The 21,484-nt window shown below is 50.9% G+C and overlaps 2 protein-coding genes across 3 annotated transcripts; both read right to left on the bottom strand.

The window, feature by feature from the left end:
* Positions 1 to 8,520: 8,520 nt before the first annotated feature.
* Positions 8,521 to 10,490, bottom strand: LOC136483108 (uncharacterized). 2 transcript variants are annotated; one of them, XM_066480211.1, is made up of 4 exons: positions 9,812 to 10,490; positions 9,617 to 9,737; positions 8,735 to 9,531; positions 8,521 to 8,636 (listed from the first exon to the last, which is right to left on the bottom strand). In XM_066480211.1, exons 1-3 carry the CDS (start codon positions 10,195 to 10,197, stop codon positions 8,740 to 8,742), a joined length of 1,299 nt encoding a protein of 432 aa, XP_066336308.1. In that variant the 5' UTR covers positions 10,198 to 10,490; the 3' UTR covers positions 8,521 to 8,636; positions 8,735 to 8,739. The 2 variants fall into 2 exon arrangements, with proteins under 2 accessions (XP_066336308.1, XP_066336309.1); XM_066480212.1 differs by having other exon boundaries at positions 9,617 to 9,704.
* Positions 10,491 to 15,943: 5,453 nt separating this feature from the next.
* On the bottom strand, positions 15,944 to 20,653 carry LOC136481093 (disease resistance protein Pik-2-like). The gene is made up of 5 exons (XM_066478466.1): positions 19,511 to 20,653; positions 18,143 to 18,721; positions 17,337 to 17,829; positions 17,049 to 17,245; positions 15,944 to 16,957 (listed from the first exon to the last, which is right to left on the bottom strand). Exons 1-5 carry the CDS (start codon positions 20,651 to 20,653, stop codon positions 15,944 to 15,946), a joined length of 3,426 nt encoding a protein of 1,141 aa, XP_066334563.1.
* Positions 20,654 to 21,484: the final 831 nt, after the last annotated feature.

Genomic DNA, 21,484 nt, shown 5'->3' with positions numbered 1-21,484 from the left:
CCGAGCTTGTACCTGTCCCACGACCAGGCCGGCTCCCACCTCCCCTCTTTCAAGTCCACAAGGCCAGGGAAGTGTTTCCTGCACAGACATCCTAGGACGGTAGCGGGGGTGCGTGGGGGGGTCAAGAGCACCCGACAGAACTAGCCAGCCCCTGCATAAGTGATTAAGAAAAATTATTAGTTTCTCTTTTGATTTTCAACGTATCATATGATGTACTAGTGATAACATCTATAGTTACTTACCTTCTTCCCATATGACAAACTAGTGGGCGTCGGTCAGGAAGCGGAACCGGAGGAAGGCTTGTGGGACCTCGAAGGTAGGGAGCCGACTGAGCAGAACTATCCTCTGTCTGCTGAGTCCCCTCGTCTCCCGACGGAGTGTCTGTGGTCGTGCCCGTGGCCGCCACGTGGTCCTCCGGGGTAGGAGACGGGTCCTCCGGCTGGTCGAGAGCCGGGGGAGGAGGCGGGTCCCTCCTGGGGCGACCCCAGCCCCTCCCCCTCCCCCTCCCCATCCCCCTTCCTGTGCTGGGACGACCCGGGCCTGCTCTCGCCGCTGGGGGCGAAGACGTCCCCTCGCCTCCATCACATGTGGAGATGTCTGGGTTTTTGGCATCCGACGTCACAACTTGCTCGAAACCTTCTCAATTTTTTACCACAGCCTCCACATGCGATAACACGACGCCTCGACAAGTTTCGTGATTTTCGGACTTTGTTTGCATTTTATATAATTTAAAATCACATTTCCGGCAAGTACCTCGACATGTTACGTCAACGAGATGCTCGAGATTTCATGTGAGTTCCTGGATACGGCCAAAACATACCCTAAAAATCATGAGTATCAATTTTTGGATGACCAAACTCCATTATTCCATGTACCTGCAGTTCAAATTTGAAATATCCCGAAAAATTTGACAAAACGAAATAAACTAATGAAATATATAAAAAAAGTCAAAATTGCCCCAAATTTTATAATAGAGTTTGAAATACTGACACAAGGCCCCAGAAAAAATTTGGGCCCAAAATAAAAAAAAAAATTGCCGAGTGCCATGGGGGGCACTCGGCAAAGTGGGCTTTGCCGAGTGCCGGCCCAGGAGGCACTCGGCCAAATATGATTTACAAAAATAAAAAAAAATTACCGAGTGCCTGGCGACACTCGGCAAAATATGTTTCTAAAAAATAAAAAAAAATTTGCCGAGTGGCTGGGTCTGGCTCTCGGCAAAATAAGTTTTTAAAAATAAAAAAAAATTTGCCGAGTGCCTATCTCTGGCACTCGGCAAAATGTTTTTTTAAAAATAATTTTTTTTTGCCGAGTGCCATGGACTCGCACTCGGCAAAATATGTTTTAAAAAAAATTTGCCGAGTGCTTGGGGCCGGCACTCGGCAAAATAAGTTTTTAAAAATAAAAAAAAAATTTGCCGAGTGCCAACCGTTAGGCACTCGGCAAAATCTGACGACAGGTGACCGCCGTCACGGGCCGGCCACCTTTTGCCGAGTGGGATCTTTGCCGAGTACGGCGGCACTCGGCAAAGCCTAGTTTGCCGAGAGCTAGGCTTTACCGAGTGCCTGGCACTCGGCAAAGCCACCTTTGCCGAGTGCGGCACTCAGCAAAATATTGCTTTGCCGAGTGCCAAGATAAAAAGCACTCGGCAAAGTCTCAGGCACTCAGCAAAGTCCAGTTTTGCAGTGGTGTTCGTCTTCAGTAAAACTTCCATTCGCCATCTTTAACTTAGAAATCTTGTTCCTCCTCCTTCGTTGAGATGCCCGAAGGTGGAAGAAACGGGTATTCCAATCTCCATCAGTAAGCCAAGTGACACGAGAACGTTGTTTCCACATTACCCCCTCGCGATGATTTAGCTCCACAATTCTATCCGCAATTTTTATCTCTTCATGTTCTCTTTCAAACCCTTTAGCTCTCTTTTAACATTGCCCCAACCTGTGAGAATCCGAACGAAGCCGCTCCAAGTCCTCTTTCAAACCCTTTAGCTCTCTTTTAACATTGCCAAAGGTCGAAGTCTCCCAACCACCGAGATGCTTGGATACGGCAACCATCTTCTTCTGAAGACCCTCCAAATCCAGAGCTGGCGGCTGGCTCTCCCACACCTAGGAGAGAGTATCACGAAAGCCTGCGTGTGATTACCACATTAATTCAGACCTGAACTGCTTCTTTTGTCTCCTCGCATTAGAGTTTGTCCTCTCAGCCCATCTAAGCTCCATGGGGCCATGATTAGATGCCGCCGAAGTGAGCTGGCGAACTGAGGCCATCGAGAATCGGGCGCACCATGCCGCGCATGCCAAGGCACGATCCAGCCTCACCCGACAGTAGGAGCCCCTGTAACTCGCTTCTCATAAGTCCACTGGCGTCCTTCAAAGCCTAGATCAACAAGGCCACAGATGTCAAGCACATCCTGAAAACCTGCTATCTGGCTCCAGCTTCTTTCCTGAACTCCTTCATGCTCCGAGCGCAGAAGGACTTCATTTAAATCCCCAATGCACATCCAGGGCAGCGGCGACGTCACCCTGATGAACTTGAGCATATCCCACGTCTTATGACGTTCCGGCACCTGCGCTTCACCATAAACACAAGTCTCCATTATAATATTATCTATATGGTACCGAGAGTACGGTAAAATTTCCACTCTAGTGTTGTTATTCCAAAAAATGCAGGCCTCCACTAGGCCCTGAACTGCTTATAGCAAAAGCATTATCAAACCCTAGAGTACTCTTGAGACCCTCCACCCGTGCTCGGTGGACTTGAGTTTCAAGGACACAAAGCACGGTAGGGGCAACCATCTTCGTCAAATCACGAAGCTCCTTGACTGTCGCGGCGTTGCCCAAACCGCGACAGTTCCAGCTGAGGCAACTCATTGGTCCTGGCGGACCTCCAAATCGGAGGCCGCCGTAACTTTGTTCTTCTCTTGCACTTCCTCAAGCTTTTTCATATTATTTTTGTCCCTGGGGGACACATTACTGAGGTGGAGGCGGTGGTGTACCCTGCTGCTCTCCGCCTGTGGCCTCAAACAACTTCTTTTTTGCATCGCTTGCCACCTCCTCCTTGTTGGTCTGGTGAGCCAACTTGAGAGGGCTAGAAGCTGAGTCAGTCAAGTCATCACCCAACCTCACCTCCATCGAGCCTCGCTTCCTTGAGCCCACGTTGTCTTCCTTGTTCTCCCCCTCCTTCTTCTTCTCCCTCCACAAGCCATTGCGGGCGCCACCAAACCGGCCACCACGGCCCCTCATCCTTCTACTCTCACCGGGGCCACTCTGCTCCTCCGGTGGCCGCTGACATCCCTGCTCTCCTCCCACCGCAGCGCGAACACGAGGAGTGCCCAACCGCCAGGAGTCACCCCTGGCCAACATCCGATCACCGAACTGCAGCTCGTCCTCCTTAAATTCACACGATTCGCATTCGAGATGGACGTGACCCATCAAGCCACAATGGGCACAGTAGCGCGGCATCTTCTCATACTTCACCTAGAGGTGCATAGGATCACACCCCTCGGGAGCCAGGGTAACAAATCGGACCAGAGATTTAGTCGCGTCTAAGTTCACCCTTGCCCTGTAAAAATCTCCTATCCCAATCGACACCACCTTCATCTCCACTGAGATCACTTCTCGCCTGTACAGAGGCGGGATCTTATGAATCTATCTGTACCCACACTCGTACACTGCATGGGAGCTTTGCTGGAATGGGTGTCGCACCATCAAACTCCTCCACAATGAGAGCGTAGCCCCTAAAAATCCAAAGACCCTCCTCCATGATCCTCTTCCAATCCCCCAAACAAAAGGCTTGCACCAAGAACAGGTTCTTTTGATAGCACGGAACGAGACTTCTCTGGCCGTGTTCCAAGCAGCCCTCATCATCGAGATCAAGGATTGCTCGCTGAAATTCTTGGACGTCAGCAATCTTGCCGCCGCCAACCACTTCACCTCCGGCAGCTTGCACTACCGGAAACGTCAAATTTGCTGAGTGTCAAGCTCTTTGCCGAGTGTATTCCCTCGGACACTCGGCGAACAAGATCTTTGCCGAGTGCTGCGCTAAAAACACTCCGCAAAAAAAAAAAAAAACACTCGGCAAAATCGAGGGTTTGCCGAGTGTCAAGCTAAAAACACTCGGCAAAGAGGGGTTTGCCGAGTGTTTTTTTTTTGCACTCGGCAAAGAAATAAACCCATTTTTTCTGGGAAAGAAGGAGAAAAAAAAATTAAAAAAAACTTTGCCGAGTGTCCAGATCTAGGACACTCGGTAAAGGAAAAAAATCACTTAATTAACGCCGCGCCCATGCCCTCTCTCCTCCTCCCTCGCCAGAACCGCCCGCGCCCTCTCTCCTCCTCCCTCACCAGAACCGCCCGCGCCCTCTCTCTCCGCCTTCGCGCCCTCTCTCTCCTCCTCCCTCCCTAGATCCGCCCGCGCCCCTCTCTCTCCTCGTCCCTCCCTAGAACCGCCCGCCCCTTCTCTCTCCTCCTCCCTCCTGGCGGATCTCCGCCGCCGCCGCGCCCGCGCCCTCTCTCCTCCTCCCTCCCCATATCCGCTCGCGTCCTCTCTCTCTCCTCCTCCCTCCCTAGAACCGCCCGCCCTCTCTCTCTCCTTCTCCCTCCCGGTGGATCTCCGGTGCCCCCGCGCCCACGCCCGCGCCCTCTCTCCTCCTCCCTCCCCAGATCCGCTCGCGCCCTCTCTCTCCTCCTCCGCGCCCTCTCTATCCTCCTCCCTCCCTAGATTCGCCCACCCCCTCTCTCTCCTCCTCCCTCCCGGCGGATCTCCGACGCCGCCGCACCCGCGCCCCCTCTCCTCTCTCTCTCTCGGGATGGAGGCGGCAGCCGGCGAGCAGGGCAGACGTCTGCTCCAGCGGCGCGTCTCCCGGTGGCGGAGGTCTGCTCCGGCGGCGCTCCGACAGTGGATCTGGCACGCCCAGCGAGGAGCAGCTTGGATCCGGCAGGCGTGAGCGAGGTGGCGGCGCTCCTCCACCGGCGTCGGGCCGGCGATGCGGCACTCCTCCTCCACCTCAGCTCTATGTCATCTCCGGCGCACCCTCTCTCCTCTCTCCCTCTGACAAGCTCCCTCCGACCTGGCAGCGTGGATCCGGTGAGCTCCACCACCTCGAGCTCCAGATCCGACGGGCGGGTGGCGGATCCGGCGAGCTCCGCCACCTTGAGCTCTAGATCCGGCACACCCCAGGCGGCGGAGGGGACGGCGGCGCGGATGGTGGTGGCGGCGGCGGTGCTGGTGGTGCGGGCGTGGTGTCGGTGTCTTTTTTTTTTGAAAAAAAAATTGCCGAGTGTTTTTTGGGCATTCGGCAACGTCTTTGCCGAGTGCCCGACAAAAAACACTCGGCAAACTAGCGTTTGCCGAGTGTAACACTCGACAAACCCCTTGCCGAGTATTTTTAGGGCTTCGTCGAGTGCCGCTGGCACTCGACAAACCTCCTGTATCCGGTAGTGTTGGTCCTCTCCGCTGATGCCAGGACCACTCCATCCTTCTCTGCCTCGCTTAGACTCAGGCTTTTGAGCAACTTCTCCACATCATCACCATCCTCCGTCGACTTGCTGCGGGAAGATGACTCTGCCGCCATTGCCAAGCTTCTAGAACAGCCGTGCACTACTGGATTCAGGCGCTTTGCCGGGTGCCGAATGCACCCGGCAAAGGCTACTTTGCACTCGGCAAAGCCTTTGCCGGGTGCAGCACTCGACAAAGAGCCTCCGGCAAAAAATTAGTCGGCAAAGATTTCTTTGCCGGGTGCTTTTTATCGGGCACTCGGCAAAGACTTTACCGAGTGCAAACCCGGCACCGGCAAAGAAAAGTGGTCGTTACGGCGCCGGCTCCGTCATCCCTTGCTTTGCCGGGTGCCATGTCAGAGGCACCCGGCAAAGATTTTTTTAATTTTTTTTCAAATTTTCTTTGCCGGGTGCCGTGCCGGGAGGCACCCGGCAAACCATTTTTTATTTTTTTTTAATAATTTCTTTGCCGGGTGTCGCACCGCGTGGGCACCCGGCAAAGAGTTTTTTATTTTTTTCGTAATTTCTTTGCCGGGTGCCAGATCATGGGGCACCCGGCAAAGAATTTTTTTTTTTTGAAAAAACTTTGCCGGGTGCCCTGGCCCTGGCACTCGGCAAAGCTGGGAATTCCTTTCAGAGAATTCCCAGCTTTGCCGAGTGCCAGGGCCAGGGCACCCGGCAAAGCCTCAAAAATTAATTTTTTTATTTTGTTTTTTGATTCTATAATCACAAACACAGCATATAAAAGATATATATCACATCTGAAGCATCACAAAGACAATATAGCATATATATATATCACATCCATCTCATCACAAACTCAATACCACACATATATATCACATCGCGAATACAATACCTCACATACACGACATCACAAACATAATAGGTCCAATTACCATCGAAACAAGTCGATAGTGGATCACAGTGCATCACATGTCCATCAAGCGGTGAAAAAGAGATACAAACTAAAGGTGGGGAGGAAACTGAGTGCCTGGTGAAGGAAACTCGGCACCGCCTGCTTGCGCCTGAGATGGGTCATTCGAACCCGCCGACGGAGGCTGCATAAAGGACAAGATATTCAAGCGCTTAGAGTGGGTCATCTAATGAAAGCACTAGTCGAAGCAATATGGATTCATACTCACTGGACTAGCTACAACTGGCGGCGGCGCTGGAGCGAACATCGGCACAGGTACACCGTTCACTTGCCCAAAGTTCTGTAGGAACATCGTAATCTCCACCAGCTGCTTGGCCTGTCTCTCCCGCTCGGCCCGCTCGGCTTGTCTTTCCCGCTCGGCCACCTCGGTCCTCGCCGCCAGGTCCCGCAGCTCCTGAGCCATCCTTTCGTTATCGGCCTGCAACATTTCAATTGAATGTTTTAGTAATGTAAAGGTAACTAAGTTATGTAAAGATCAATGTATGAAGAGTTAAACTGGACTAACCTGGAGTGCGTCGACCCGCTGCTGTGAAGGGGACGGCCGTTGGCGTATGGCCGGGCCTCCGCTCGGGGTACTTGCTCGGATCTGGGAGAGGGAGGGAACAGAGCCGGACTCGAGGGTGCCATCGCCAAGCCAGTACCGCCCATGCTTCTTGCCCTGTTCGATCCTCATGACAGTCGTGCCATCAATGTCGTCGGTGCTCGGATCCCAGTCTGGCCCCTGGACCGACCTTGCGTCCGACGCGTAGGAGCTGATGCGGGTGTGGGCGCTCGGGTTGCTGTACGACTCGGGTGGGTCATCCGGGCTGAAGGTGACAGCGGAAGTCGCCTTTCCCTTGCAGGCTAGTCCATACGCCATGAACGTGGACAAAGGCTGGCCACCATGCGACGCCGACTGCGAGAAAGACAACAAGATGATTAGAAGTAACATGCAGAATGGAGCGTCAGAATACTAAAAATGAATTCACTTACCCAAGCTTGCTTGTACGCGCCGAGGCTGCGGCTGCCTTGGTGGTGTGTGGGGCCTGTCGCCTGCAAAGCCCGCTCCCGGTGGGCTTCGTGTTCCTGGATATAACCCTCTGTGAACCACCTGTCCACGATCATCTCCCAGCAGTCGGCAAAGGACTCGCACCACCATGGAATCATCTACATGTCATAAAGAATTTGAGATGTAAGACGACCAAATGAAAGCTACTTAATCTCAAAACGAATTAGTATTATTCTTCTTCATTTACCTCAATGTACTGTTCCCGGGTCAGAGGCATCTGTCTTGCCTGTGTCTTGCTGACTTTCTGACCAAGTCGCGTGGCGTAGTACTTGATGATGCAAGTGAGGCGCTCCTCGTAGTGCATGTCGCTGATGCGTTTCCTGGCACTTTTCACCAAGTTCTTCTCCGCCCTCTCCTCCTGTCCCTCTTCACACCTGAAAAAAGTCTGCAGACAGACACAATGTATCAATTCATTATGTCAAAAAGTGCCAAATGAATGCGATGTATTGATCAAAGTTGTGCGAACGAGACTTACCCAGAACTCTCTCCTGACCCGCTCCTGCTTGTCTTCATAATCTGCGTCGGGGGCAGATTTGTAGTGGTCCCACGATTTGGCCGGCCCCACAGTCCCCTTGTATGTGACAATGCCGGGGTAATAGTGCCTGCACAGAAGCCCCAAGATGTGGTTGGGGTTGCGTGAGTCACCAGGCGACACAACCTCCCAGTGCCTGCATAAGTCATTAACAAACATTATTAGTTTCTCTGACAATTTTCAACAGGTTATATGAAGTAGCTGTGATTAAATCTAAAGTTAGTTACCTGTCCTCCTGGGGGCGGATCACTGGGCGTAGGGGAGGAAGCGGAGGCCCAGGGAGTTTTGAGGGACCTCGCAAGTAGGGGCTAGCCGCAGCAGAGGCAGTGGAACTACTTCCGGCCTCGCCGCCCTCCTGTGCCTCTCCCTCGCTGTCCGTCGCCCGAACCTCGTCCGTCGCCAGAACCTGCTCGTCCTCCGAGGAGTCCGTGGTACGGCGCTCCTCCGACACGTCACGCGGCCTAACTAGAGGAGGCCGGCCCCTCCTGCTGCCGCTCCCGCTGCCGCTGCTCCTAGCCCTCTGCCTCCTCCCGTCCGATGCGTTCTCTCCGGCATCTGCGTCCTGACGTGCTCTCTGGTACCTCGAGTTCACGTTCCTTGGCCCACTGCCGCCCGCCATCTTTGTTCAATCACCTGCAATTAAAAAGAAACAAACAAGACATCATTACATGTATTAGAAATAGATGCTAAGTAAATAAACAAAACACGATTACAAAATAACATAGTATTACATGTATTAGAAGTAATCATCATTATTGGGATTATCTGGATCATATGTCTCGTCATCACTATCAAAATTGTCCAAATAAACAAGACTGTCCGAAGGTTCAATGTTGCCTTCATCGTCATCATCTAAATGTAATCGCTCAAGCATTTCTATGTCCTTGGCATTTTGCACCTCATCTCCTTCCTCGTCATCAACCCTTTCATTGTCTACTTCCATTCCAATCGCCTCGGTTAAGTCTATCACCAACCTCCCTTGTAGCCCATCTTCTTGATAGAACTCTCCATCATATGTGTTTGGGTTGAAGTTGTAATCTTCATCGTTTGGGACAGCTAGTCTACCATGTGGCGATACCTGGTGCACAATAGACCAACCCTGAAGAGCCTTGTTGCCTTGGCATGCGTATGACAAATAATAAACCTGCACGGCCTGATCCGCCACAATAAAGACATCTTTTCCTTGATAGATGGAATCGTGTCGAATCTCGACTTGACCAATATTAGGGCTCCGTTTCGTTAGTCGAGGATTGAACCAGTGGCATTTGAACATGACGAGACGAAGAGGTTTCGAACCATAAAATTCAAGTTCATAGATATCTTCAATTATGCCATGATACTCGAGGCCATCAGTGCCGGGAGTACAAACTCCGCTGTTTGTGGTTTTTCGATGGGGCCGAGCTCGCTCGTAGCTTCTTGTGTGAAAGCGATATCCATTCACATCATAACCTGAATAAGCTTTCACCTTACTGTCGAAGCCATTTGCAACCTGTCTCAACTCCTTACTCATAGTTGCATCGGTTTGGGCCTGCAAGCGCAAGAAGGAAAGATTGCCGGACTAAGTACGCGAAACTCGGAATCTCGAACAAGGTACGAGGTAAATTGGACAATACCTTTGTTTTGAACCAAGAAATGAAATCGGGCCTCCCTGCTCCCGGACCCCGTGAAAGAAGGGTGTCGGTTTGCCGTGGGGTAGGATCCCTTGGTTGATGCCAGGATACACGAATAAATTCCCTGTGCAAACGAGAAAGAATCAGTTGGATGCAGAATAGTGACAGCGTATTTAAATAAGTTCTTTGAGAACTTACTCAATGAACGACTTCACCTCGGGTAGGTTGTGGAACACATATAGCATGATCATGCGCCACTCTTCATTTTCCAACCTCTTATTGGTCGATCCACTTGACCTGCCGAGTTGCCCTTGGAAGAGGCTAAGGTTGGATTCATTCTCGTCAACATTGTAGCGAGGGAGTGGATTATGCACGCTAGGAAGGTTCTCCGTGTAGTATAGCTGTGTGAAGTTTGTCACCTCCTCCAGAATGGAAGCCTCTGCAATGGAAGCCTCAATTTTGGCTTTATTTCTACATTTTTTGCGAACGGCCTTCAGACATCTCTCGATTGGGTAGCACCAACGGGCCTGCACGGGCCCCCCCATACGTGCCTCATAAGGGAGGTGCACAATCAAATGCTGCATCGACAAGAAGAAGCCGGGTGGAAAGATCTTCTCCAACTTACAAAGCAACTCAGGTGCCACTTTCTCCAAGTTTGCAACCACGGTCCGAGATAGCTCCTTGGCACAAAGCTGGCGGAAGAAATAGCTCAACTCTGCCAGCACTAGCTAGAGATGCTCAGGAACGTAGCCTCGTACCATCGCCGGAAGAAGCCGCTCAATCCATACGTGGTAGTCATGACTCTTCATGCCGTTGACTCGCATAGTGCCTAAGTTCACTCCCCTGCTCAGGTTCGCTGCATACCCATCAGGGAACATTAACGCCTTGATCCATCGTAGTACTTCCCTCCTTTGTTCGGGTTTTAAGATGAAATCGGCCTTAGGCCTTTTCCAGTTCTTGCCGTTTGTAGGAGGCCGCATCACTTGCTGTGGTCTATCGCACAACATCGCCAGGTCCACTCTAGCCTTAGGGTTGTCCTTAGACTTGTCAGTGTCCATGAGTGTTGCCCAAAGTGCCTCAGCGATATTCTTTTCCATGTGCATTACATCAATGTTATGGGGCAGTAGAAGGTCATCGAAATAGGGGAGCCTCGTCAAGCCGGACTTATGAGTCCACATGTGTTGCTCACCATATCCCACAAAACCACCTTCTTCATTGGGCAAGAGAGCATCTATCTGAGCATGAACCTCGGCACTAGTCTTCAAGTGCGGTCTAGGGTCCGTGACTGCGACACCTTTCCTGAAGTTCTTGGTGTCCTGTCGGAATGGATGGTTGGAATCTAGGAATTGACGATGTTGATCGAACGACGAATACTTACCACCCTTCTTCAACCAAATGAACCTCACAACTTCCTGGCATATTGGGCACGGGAACTTCCCGTGAACACACCAGGCACTGAATAACCCATACGCCAGGAAGTCATGCATGGAGTACTGGTACCAGACGTACATTTTGAAGCTTTCCTTTGTAGCTCGGTCGTATGTCCATACCCCTTCATTCCAAGCTTTGATCAACTCATCAATCACAGGCTCCATGAACACACCCATCTTACTCCCTGGGTGCCCGGGAATTATCAACGTCAAGATCACGTTATGTCGTTGAAAGGCGACGCTAGGGGGGAGATTGAGGGGGATAACAAACATGGGCCAACATGTGTAAGGGGCAGACATCATGCCATAAGGATTGAACTCATCTGTTGCCAGCGCGACACATACATTACGAGCCTCATCGGATTTCAAACGATGCTTGTCATTAAAGCTGGTCCATGCTTCACCATCAGATGGATGCACCATCTTGTCAGGATGGTAGCGTTTGCCATTCTTGTGCCACGTCATCTGTTTCGCGGTTTCCTCGGTCATGAATAGCCTTTGAATCCTCGGCACGAAGGGAAGGTGTCGTAGGACTCGAGCGGGTATCTTAAGCTGGGTCTTCTGGCCACCACTGTCACCAGACTCTACCTCTAGGAACCTAGAGGCTTTACACTTCGGACAGTACTTTGCCTCCTTGAGTTCTTCCCGAAATAGGACACACCCGTTCGGACAAGCATGTATCTGCTCATATGGCATCTTTAGTGCTTTAAGGAGCTTGTGTGCCTCGTACATGGTCTTCGGCAACATGTGGTTTTTTGGAAGCAGGGTGCCAACCACGGCCAACACCTTATCGAAGCCTTCTCGACTCCAGTTTAAATCGGACTTCAACCCCATCAAGCGACTTATGGCATCCAGCTAGGAGACCTCAGAATGAGCGTGAAGGGGTTTCTGTGCCGAGTCCATCATGTACTTGAACGCATCTACGGCTGCCTGCATCTCCGCCTCCTCACGTCCTTCAGCAAACTGTGCTTGGTGAACGTCATCTACCATGTCTGCTACCCCAGCATCAGCATCGAAAGCCTCGACGCGTTGTCTCACCACCTCCTCTCTCATACGATCGGCTTCACCATGGTGGAACCATCGGGTGTAGTTCGGCATAAACCCATTCTTGTGCAGATGTGTACCCATGAGTTCCTTGTCTAGCATTCTCCTGTTACCACACTTGTTGCAGGGACACAAAGCCATTTTTGGGAATTTTGCGGCCTTGCCAAATGCACGATTCAAGAAACGATCGGTCTTCTGCATCCATTCATAGCTGGCATCACCCTGACTTGTCTGGCCCGTGTACATCCACTGACGATCCTCCATCCTCTAGCATATATAACATCACCACAGGTGACCATCAATTGCATCTACGCGGTGTCCCTACTCTCTAATAGGTGAGGATAGGTCCTAATCCCACCCGCGGATGCATAGATGAGGTTAGTTTCCATGCTCCGCTCCTTTCCGAGACGGAATTTCGGCAGCACCTCCCCGCCGTTCTCCTAATACACGTCCTGCAAGGGAGAGTGTGTATCCGGAGAACAACGGAGAGGTGATGCCGAAACACCGTCTCGAACCGGAGCGGAGCATGAAAACTAACCTCAACTACGCATTCGCGGGCTATCCAAAAAGCGTGGACAATCCGAAATAGATACGGTCGCAGATATGCAAAGGTCCGCATATCTCCGACCGTATCTCTTTCGAACAGGAGACACCTAACTAGGTTACGCGACCAAAAACCACATACAGATAGAGGGGTTATACCTAGGTTGGTGGCGAGGTCCGGGTAGCGGGGCGGTGGAGAGTCGGTGCAGTGGCGAGTCGACGCGGTGCAGGAAGACCCACATCGCCGACGAAGACGATCGGGGTCGCCGAGTCCCTCCCACAGGTCCTCCTGCAAAAAAGGGCAAAAATGGTTAGTGTCGACTCAAAATTTCGGCAGCACCTCCCCTGCACGGGGAGGTTCCCAAAACCTGCAAAAAACATGACACGAAGGCCACCAACCACATATATACCAAACATGGCACGAAGGCCAACAACCACATATATACCAAACATGGACACAAAGGCCAACAACCACCAATATATCAAGAGGAGCCATGTACTTTAGTTCTCTTTCCATACACATAAAAGTATTGAAGTAGTACAACAACAATTACTACTAACCCTACAACTACTACTAACACTACTACTAACAACTACTTAACTACTAACAATGCTAATAGTAAGAACTACTTAACTATTAACAACTACTACTACTAACCACTACTACTTACTAACTACTACTATTTACTAACCCTACAACTAACACTACTAACTACTACAACTAACACTACAACTAAAACTACTAACTACTACTACTAACACTACAACTAACTACTACTAACACTACTAACTACTACTACTACTAACACTATAAGGGTAGGGCTTACCTTGGCGGCAAGAACAGCAAGAGCGAGGGCCGGCGACGACGGCGGGGATGACCGCAGCAGCGCGAGGATCAACGGCCGGTCCGAACGGCGCGGGGATCGACGGGCGGTCGGGTCGACACCTTCCTCTTCTTCCTCCTCCCCCTTCTCTTTCTTCCTCTTCTTCCTCCTCCCCTTCTCTTTTTTCCTCTTCCTCCTCCCCTTTTTTTCTTCTTCTTCCTTCCTCCTCCCTTCTTCCACCTACCTCCTCTACTGCTGGCCGGCGGCGGGAGGAGCCCGGCGGCCAGACAACGGGCAGCCGGCCTCGTCGGGGATGGCCAGCGAGGTGGGGCCGCGTGGCCGCCGCGGCCGGTGAAGCTGGGGCGCCGGGGCCAGGCAGGAGCGCCGGCCGAGCGCCGGCCGGGCCGAGCGCCGCTGGGGTCGTCGGGGCGGGGCCACGGCCGCGGGGCCGCCGGATCCGGGCTGGGGCGCCGGCCGGCCGCCGGGGCGAGCGCCGCCGGCGTGGGCGCGGCTCGCGCGGGTGCTGGGCCGCCGGTGCCGGCGCCGCGTGGTCGCCGGGACTGGGCGCAGAGCAGCGAGGCGCGGGCGCGGCTGACCGGCGAGGCGCGGGCGCGGCGAGGCGTGGGCGCGGCGAGGCGCGGGCGCGCGGGCGTGGCGGAGCGCTAGGGCGGCGGCGGCGGCTGCGAACAGCAGGCGCGGGTCGGTCTGCTGGGGGTTGGGACGGGCCGGCCTTTTTAGGCATGCGCCTTTGCCGGGTGCCAGGTGACGACGGCACCCGGCAAAGAATTTTTTTAATTTTTTTTAAATTTCTTTGCCGGGTGCCACGCCGTTCGGCACCCGGCAAAAAAAATTTTTAATTTTTTTTTAAATTTCTTTGCCGGGTGCCCCATGACCTGGCACCCGGCAAAGGATTCTTTGCCGGGTGCCCTGGGTGGCACCCGGCAAATTATTTTTTGTTTTTTGTTTTTTTGACCCCATTTTTTTTGTGGGGACTTGATACAGTAAATATTTCCCTGTTTCAAAATTTGGGACAATTATGAGTTCTTTAACAATATTTCCTTAATTTTTTCCGTTGCATTGAATTTTTCCGACTATTCCAAATTTGAACTGCAGGTACATGAAATAATGGAATTTCGTCATTCAAAAAATAGTATTCATGATATTTAGGCTATGTTGAGGCCGTATGCAGGAAGTGGCATGAAATGTCGCGCATCATGTTGTCGTAACATGACGATGTACTCGCGGGGGAAGTTTATTTAAATTATATAAAATCAAAACGATGTCCGAAAATCACGAAACTTGTCGATGTGTCTTGTTATCACATGTGGAGGCCTTGGTTAAAAATTGAGAAAGTTTCGAGTAAGTTGCGACGTCGGTTGCCTAAAACCCAGACATCTCCAGGCCTGGCACCCGGCAAAGAATTCCTTTGCCGGGTGCCCGATAAAAAGCACCCGGCAAATTTTTTTGCTCCCGGCAAATCAGCCGTTTCCTGTAGTGGTGCCCGTCGTTCCCCACCCTCCTGCCAAGGCCGAGTAGCCGCGCTAGGCAGCCCCTTGCTCAGCCCGAACGATCAGGTGGAGAGGATCGACGGATCGCCGGCACGAAATTCCTCCCGTAGCGAATCGCCTGGGAGTCGCGCGTACCCTAGGAAGCCCAAGGTCGTATATCCTTCCGGTTCGAGGAACAAATTGTGCAGGAAATGAGATTTTATTGCTAATCCATTATTTGGATGTGGCAAGGTTTGGGTTTGGGTTACAGCGGGGCTCACGTGTTTTTTTTAAAATGAATACCGGTCACACAACACCATACGGATCACCCATTCACCTTCACCCAGGCGGCCATGTTCCAGATAGCATGCAGGATTAGACTTCGGTTGACTGTGAGAAGGTCTCTAATGCCTAGACCCCTATTTTCCCTATGTTTGCATATGTCACCCCAAGACCTAAAGTGGAAGGGAGTAGAAGGATTGTCTTCCTGGATGCCAATAGGCATCCAATTGAACTCAAGTATGAAAAGTCCAACGCCTGGTCAAGTAGCTCCGGTCAGTCCTCAACTAAACAAGCCCCTGGCCGCATGCATCTCAGCATCAAGCCACAGGATGCCTCTGTCGCGTGCTCACGCCGCCACGCGCTGGTGCATCCTATGGCTTAATAGACTTTGAGTTCATCTTGAGCTTGAGCCAGGCTTAAGCGCTGAACGCTCTGCGGGCCTACAAAATGGGCAGTTATGGGCCTCATATTGGGCTGAGGCCTACACTCAGCGTGCACCAGCCCATTGGTGTTCAACAGGCAGATCATTTTTTTCCCAATATAAAGCCTATGTCCTGTTCAGTAGGTGGGGCCTGCTATATGACTAGGAGAGCCCTATCTAGATGAAAACTTACTGCTCCTTGTTGAAAAAAAGATGGAAATTCACAAAACCAGGCATATTATTTGCTTCATAGAACCGATGACCATCGTGATTAAGTCAGCACTCAGGGCGACCTTAGTTTACTTGTTTGGTTGCTCCTTGAAGACAGGTTCGATTTCCTTCTCCTGCTTGGCAATTTGGCTCTGCAGGTGAAGCTTGAGTTCGTCGCCATAGGATCCTCTAAGATAGACTTCCTTGATGCTACGCAGAAGCTCAAGCCCAGGAAACTGTAGAGACGTCACATTGCAGCAGTGGATTTTCAGCAACTCGATGTTTCCAAGCCCACCACCGAACACAGTGTTGAACTCTACAACCTTGAGCTTTGAGTTGCAAGCGATCTCAAGCACCACGAGCCCACGAAAGTCCGTCCGGAAATGGAGCTCGCCATCTTGACGCAGAGTCTTCAAGCAGAGAGACAGAGTGCTGAGCCACGGTAGGTTGCCGAGGACATCGACGCCATCTTGATCCAGCATGGCCATCTGTAAGTTGAGTTTCCTGAGGTTCCAAAGATCCTTTATCCACACTGGCAGCTTTCCTGCCAGCCCATGCAGTTTAAGGCTCCGTAGGTTCTCCGGAGGCGGGAAGACGCCATCCAAGCAGCCATCTTGGTTGGCCTTGTTGTCGAGCCGCACCGACAAGGATTCGAGATGGCCGTGACCCGAGACGAAAGAGCAGAGCTCCTGGCTGTTTGCCCTGTTGACGCCGCACACTCCGAGCTTGTGCAACTGGGTGAGTTTCTTGAGCTCCCCTCCTGTAATACTATTGATGTTGATGACGCCTAGTGTATGCAATGCTGACAGATTCCCGATCTTCCTTGGCACCACAACACCGCCAGCATCTGCCTGCAGTTGGCTTCTGAACAAGAACCTGGACAGACAGCACGTAAAGTCACGCTGTCTGCTACTAGCTGCTGCTGCAGGTGTTGATGAGCCCTTTGTAAGTTGCTCGCCTGCTGTTTTGCTGCTTGCCACCATGGCATCGTCGTCACCAGATGTTGTGGTGGAGCCTGCATGAATGTACCGCAGCTTCTGTAGCTTGGTGATGTCTGATGGGAGCGCGAGCACTGCGGTGTTTCTGACATCAAGAGTCTGGAGCTGCCGGAGGCCACTCAATGAATCAGGCAGGCGAGTGATGGTGCCTGCATCCTCTCAGCGAGAGGAACTTGAGCCGAGGAAGAAGCCTCACCATCTGCTCGAGGTCTTTATCTGTTACTCCTGATGCGTCTTCCAGATCCAGCACCCGGAGCAGGCTCATCTTGGCAGAGACGAAGAATGGTCTCCACTTCCCAAACACCGTCAGTGACCGCAGCCGTGAGAAGTCGATGCTGTCAAACAAAGCTCTGTCCAGGTCCCAGGTGCTGCCAACAGGCGAGGTGCCGTCCTCTGCGTTGCGTGTTCAAGCCGCAATGCCCCTCCAGTGCAAAGACGAGGTTCTGCTCAATTGACCGTGTTGTGATGTATTCACGGAAGAAACCATTGACTTGGCAGGACGCTGTCGTCGCTTCCAAGAAGCTCGAGGTGGACGATGACGCTTCTAGCGGCTGGATAATGCTCAGCTCAACAAGCTGGGAGAGCAGCTTCTTCGCTGTCTCCTCTGCAGTGCTGTCCTTGGTGTCGCTGGAGTAGCCCTCTGCAATCCATCGCCTCACCAAACGCCTCCAACGGATGCTTTGCTTCGCGGGGAAGATTGACAGGTAGAACATACACGGCTTCAGCACGTCCGGGCAGGAATGGAAGTACGAATGCACCCAGGCAAAAAGACTAGCGACCATTGGGTTGTCCATGGCCTCCAACGTTTTCATAAATCCACTGTTCAGTGAACTAAAAAACTCCAGGTTTGGCTTCGGCAAGTCCTGAACATGCTCAGCTATAGCGACTATCACTTTGGGAAGTCCACCACACTTGTGCAAGATTAGTTTTGCTTGCTCTTCAACTTCAGGGCTCCGGTCCAAGGAATCACTACATAGCTGCAGTTTAATAGGTAAGTTTTATCAGTATGTCAGCATGAAAACATTATAACTAATCAATACAGCATGCTAGCAATATTTGTTTGGGATGTTTCGTTTCTGTGACACACCAACGCCACAAGATGAATCCAAGCCTAGCCAGTAACTTGTTGCAGAAATTCGATGATGCTGGAAGTTTCTTTTTATGAAATGAGCAACTATATGAGATTTTCTAACCTTATACTTCCTAGGTATAACATACATATAAAGATAAAAAGATGTGTTGTTTGATGGACTAAAGTAGTGACTGAATTAATGCATCTTAGTAGCTCACCTTCATTTTGAAGAGATCAATGGCTTCATCCATCTCAAGGCCTTTGACGTTCCACACAGCTTGATTAGCCGCTGTGCAGTATGTGGCAACACTTTTATCGTTTGTGATAATAATGATATGACTTGTAGAAGGCCCATATGTCAAGGCAGTTTTTATCAAATCCCATTCTTCCGTGGACTGCAGACCATCAATAACAATGAAGCTCCTGTATTTACGTACAATCTTACTGCACTCTTGAATTGGATCTTTGATCCTCGATATGCTGCTATGTTGGAACGTTTCAGAGTACAAATCCATTAGCAAACTCCTCAGGAGGTCTCTTAAACTGAAAGGATGGGTCACATTCACCCAACCAAATTTCTCAAAGCCTTGGCCCTTAACTATTCTCTCACAGTACAGGTGTTTGACGAGAGATGATTTGCCAACACCAGCAATGCCCCACACCGAGGACACACCCGCATTGGATTGCGCATATGAATCAATGAGGTGTAAATCTGTTTGCCGGCCAACAAGTTGAAATTTGTCTAACCAGTCCTTTGCAGCTTTCTTCTTGGTGGTCTTCTCACCTTTATCCTCATCCTTCAGATAAGATTAGTTTTGAGTTCATGTTATCGAAGGATTGGGATAGATATAACATGCATATTCTAAAATGCCAGGAATACTTAGCAGAGCATCTAATATGCATGGATGATACAGGCTTGTTGCAATGTATTCAGTTTGCTTGATGACACATGAAAGTTAATTACAAACTAATGAAAGTTAAATATAACACTCTGACAATTGATTTCACATATATGGGACAGGATATGCAGCAATTTGGTGGATTCACGCCTTTGGAATAAAAGGAATTCTACCTCAATACATATATAAAAGAAACCATGCAGAGTCTGAAATAAAACAAAAATATCACTCCCTCCTGTTTTGTTTTATCATAGCATATGAGTTTGTTTGATGTTTTGGTTTGTTCAGTAACCACCTCTCTCTCTCTCTCTCTTCTCTCTCTCTCTCTCTCTCTCTCTCTCTCTCTCTCTTCTGTTGTTGCTTGTGAGCTTGTCATCATAAATTACATGGGTTTGGCACCTTTGGTCAACTTTGCACCCCCCCCCCCCCCCCCCCTAGTATGCATCCAACGAAGTATTTAGACATGCACAAAATGATAAAAAATAGTATAGTAGCAGAGTTGACATAAAGAAATACTTATATAGCTAACGTGAATTAGGAAAGCACATCATGGATGAGCACCGGGATTTATAGAAGTAATTAAACATATACCATGGTGATGTTGAAAATAGGAAACAAATAAATAAAGTAAATAAAAGAGAACAATTTTCTTGAAACTAACTGGACTGGATGTTGTACCGAGCATACCTTGTTGAAAAATACACAAACCGAATGATCAGCCGAGAATTGGTCCAGCTCACATACCCGATGCGAGTGTCCAACGCACAAGCCGGCGATCTCAGCCTGCTGGGTGTGCACCACGATGCAGCTGCCGTTGTTTCTGTCAGGTAGGTACGCCCTGATGGTGTCCCACTCAACCATGGTCGAAACATCTTCAAGGATGACCAGGTACCTCTCATCACCCAACTGCATCATGAGCTCATCGACAAGTAGTCCACCACCTTGTGGCGCTGACGACGACGACATCGCCTCCATCTTCTTCAGTACATCCGCAGTGCTTCTGCTTCCTTGCTGCTGCAGGCAACGGTTCGTGTAGAGCTGCGTCAGCAATCTCCTCAGGAACTCATGGGGGCTGAAGGGGCGTGGCACCTTCACCCAAGCACGGCTTCCGAAGTTGCTGAAGATCTCTGTATCGTCACAGGCCGTCCTGATGATCGATGTCGTCCCAAGATCGCCTGTTGTTCCCCAGATGGATACGACTCGCAGGGCTTGTTCTTTGTTGTCGACGATCAGCTTGACGAGATCCACTGGGCAGATCTTGGCAGAGTTCCTGGCCTCGAAGAGGATGTCCGATTCAGTCGTTGAATCGGCCAAGGCTTGCTGATGCAGCAGCTCCCCAACGGCAACGGGCTTGCACTGGCACTTGCACGCCGCCGCGTCACCGATCTGCTGGATCTGGATGTAGCGCGTGTTCCTAGGGCCCACCGCCTCGATTCTGGCCTTGAGCAGCTCTATGCCGGCGACAGCGTCGCCCAAGGCGGCTGCTCCCGGCTCCTGTGGCAGCAGCACGCAGGACGGGAGCAGGTTGCGCCACCAGTAGCTCGGCTTGTTGTCGTCTAGCTGGAGGACACACTCGATCCTGTCCTCCACGTCCAGGGCCATGTCGCGGACCTGCCTCACCCAGGTCCTTGACATATCGTCGTCGCCCTTGGCGCGCTCGTTGGAGACGACGTTGAGGAAGGCATGCATCATCTCGAACTCATCCGAGATGAGCATCAGGTCGCGCTGCACGCTCTTCTTCAGCTTCTTCTCCTCCTCAATGGCTGACTTGGCCATACACAGCGTCGCATTCACCGCCGTCTTGGCCAAGCCGAACACAAGGTCTGCCATTTCTGCTCTAGCTAGCTATCAGTGCGATACCTCACCGTACCTGCCTGCTTTGGTGTGTATCTGCTGCTCTTGTGCTGTATAACGCAGATGCTAGCCAGCTGCAAATGCTATATGACTTGTGCATCTACAACAGGTGGGGTTAATTAAAAAGAGAGGCTGGAACGTACTCTGATTAAGAAATTGGACACTACTAAACCAGAGAGGGTACAGCTATAGCCATGCATGAAGCATCCATGCCATGTTAGTGAAACGAGTTAAGCCGTAACAAATTACTAATTTAGCTGTACACTTGGCTAACATAAGTAGATAACTCAAGATTCGGTAGCTGTGTTCACTTAAATTAATCCAACCTTTAATGGCTGATTCAATGAACCAACGTAACGAATCTTTTGCACTGTATTAATTGATGAGCTCCAGCGTACGTACGTAACCGATAGGCTCAGATGTCACATGCATGGACGAATATTACAGTGCACTACGCACACAACAGAGAATTCATAATAATCAGAGAGAACCTATCGGTTAAACATTGAGAAAGGAAATGCGCATATAACAAGCTATATAAGCCTGGGAATCTGTTTGCCACGAATAATCAAGTTTGTAGGCATCTGCCACTGCCAGACGTGAATGAGGTAGCATCTCAGGTCCTGCGTTTGATTTCCCGTGGGGGCGAATTTTCCATGATTTAATGGCGTTGTGCTTTTAGTGGTAAGCGGAGAGTCGAATTTTCCATGTTTTAATGGTGTTGTGCTTTCAGTGGCAGACGGCATTCCTGTCGACAGCGAGGCGTCTGTGGTGATTTCGTCAATCTCGAGGATTTGCCGGTCTAGT

This window comes from Miscanthus floridulus, chromosome 9, assembly GCF_019320115.1.
Source record: "Miscanthus floridulus cultivar M001 chromosome 9, ASM1932011v1, whole genome shotgun sequence".
NCBI lineage: Eukaryota > Viridiplantae > Streptophyta > Magnoliopsida > Poales > Poaceae > Miscanthus > Miscanthus floridulus.
Note: the sequence above shows the minus strand (reverse complement) of the source record. Positions and strands in the feature narration are given on the sequence as shown.

Bases quoted from the DNA above. Each gene is read 5' to 3' on its own strand.
- LOC136483108 (XM_066480211.1), bottom strand. From the start codon at position 10,197: ATGCAGCATTTGATTGTGCACCTCCCTTATGAGGCACGTATGGGGGGG. The intron at 9,738-9,811 runs GTAAGTTCTCAA...TCGTTTGCACAG, and splicing joins GAGGTGAAGTCGTTCATTGA to GGAATTTATTCGTGTATCCT. The intron at 9,532-9,616 runs GTATTGTCCAAT...TTGCGCTTGCAG, and splicing joins TTTCTTGGTTCAAAACAAAG to GCCCAAACCGATGCAACTAT.
- LOC136481093 (XM_066478466.1), bottom strand. From the start codon at position 20,653: ATGGCAGACCTTGTGTTCGGCTTGGCCAAGACGGCGGTGAATGCGACG. The intron at 18,722-19,510 runs GTATGCTCGGTA...TCTTATCTGAAG, and splicing joins TTTGTGTATTTTTCAACAAG to GATGAGGATAAAGGTGAGAA. The intron at 17,246-17,336 runs GTTTCTTCCGTG...CACGCAACGCAG, and splicing joins AGCGTCCTGCCAAGTCAATG to AGGACGGCACCTCGCCTGTT.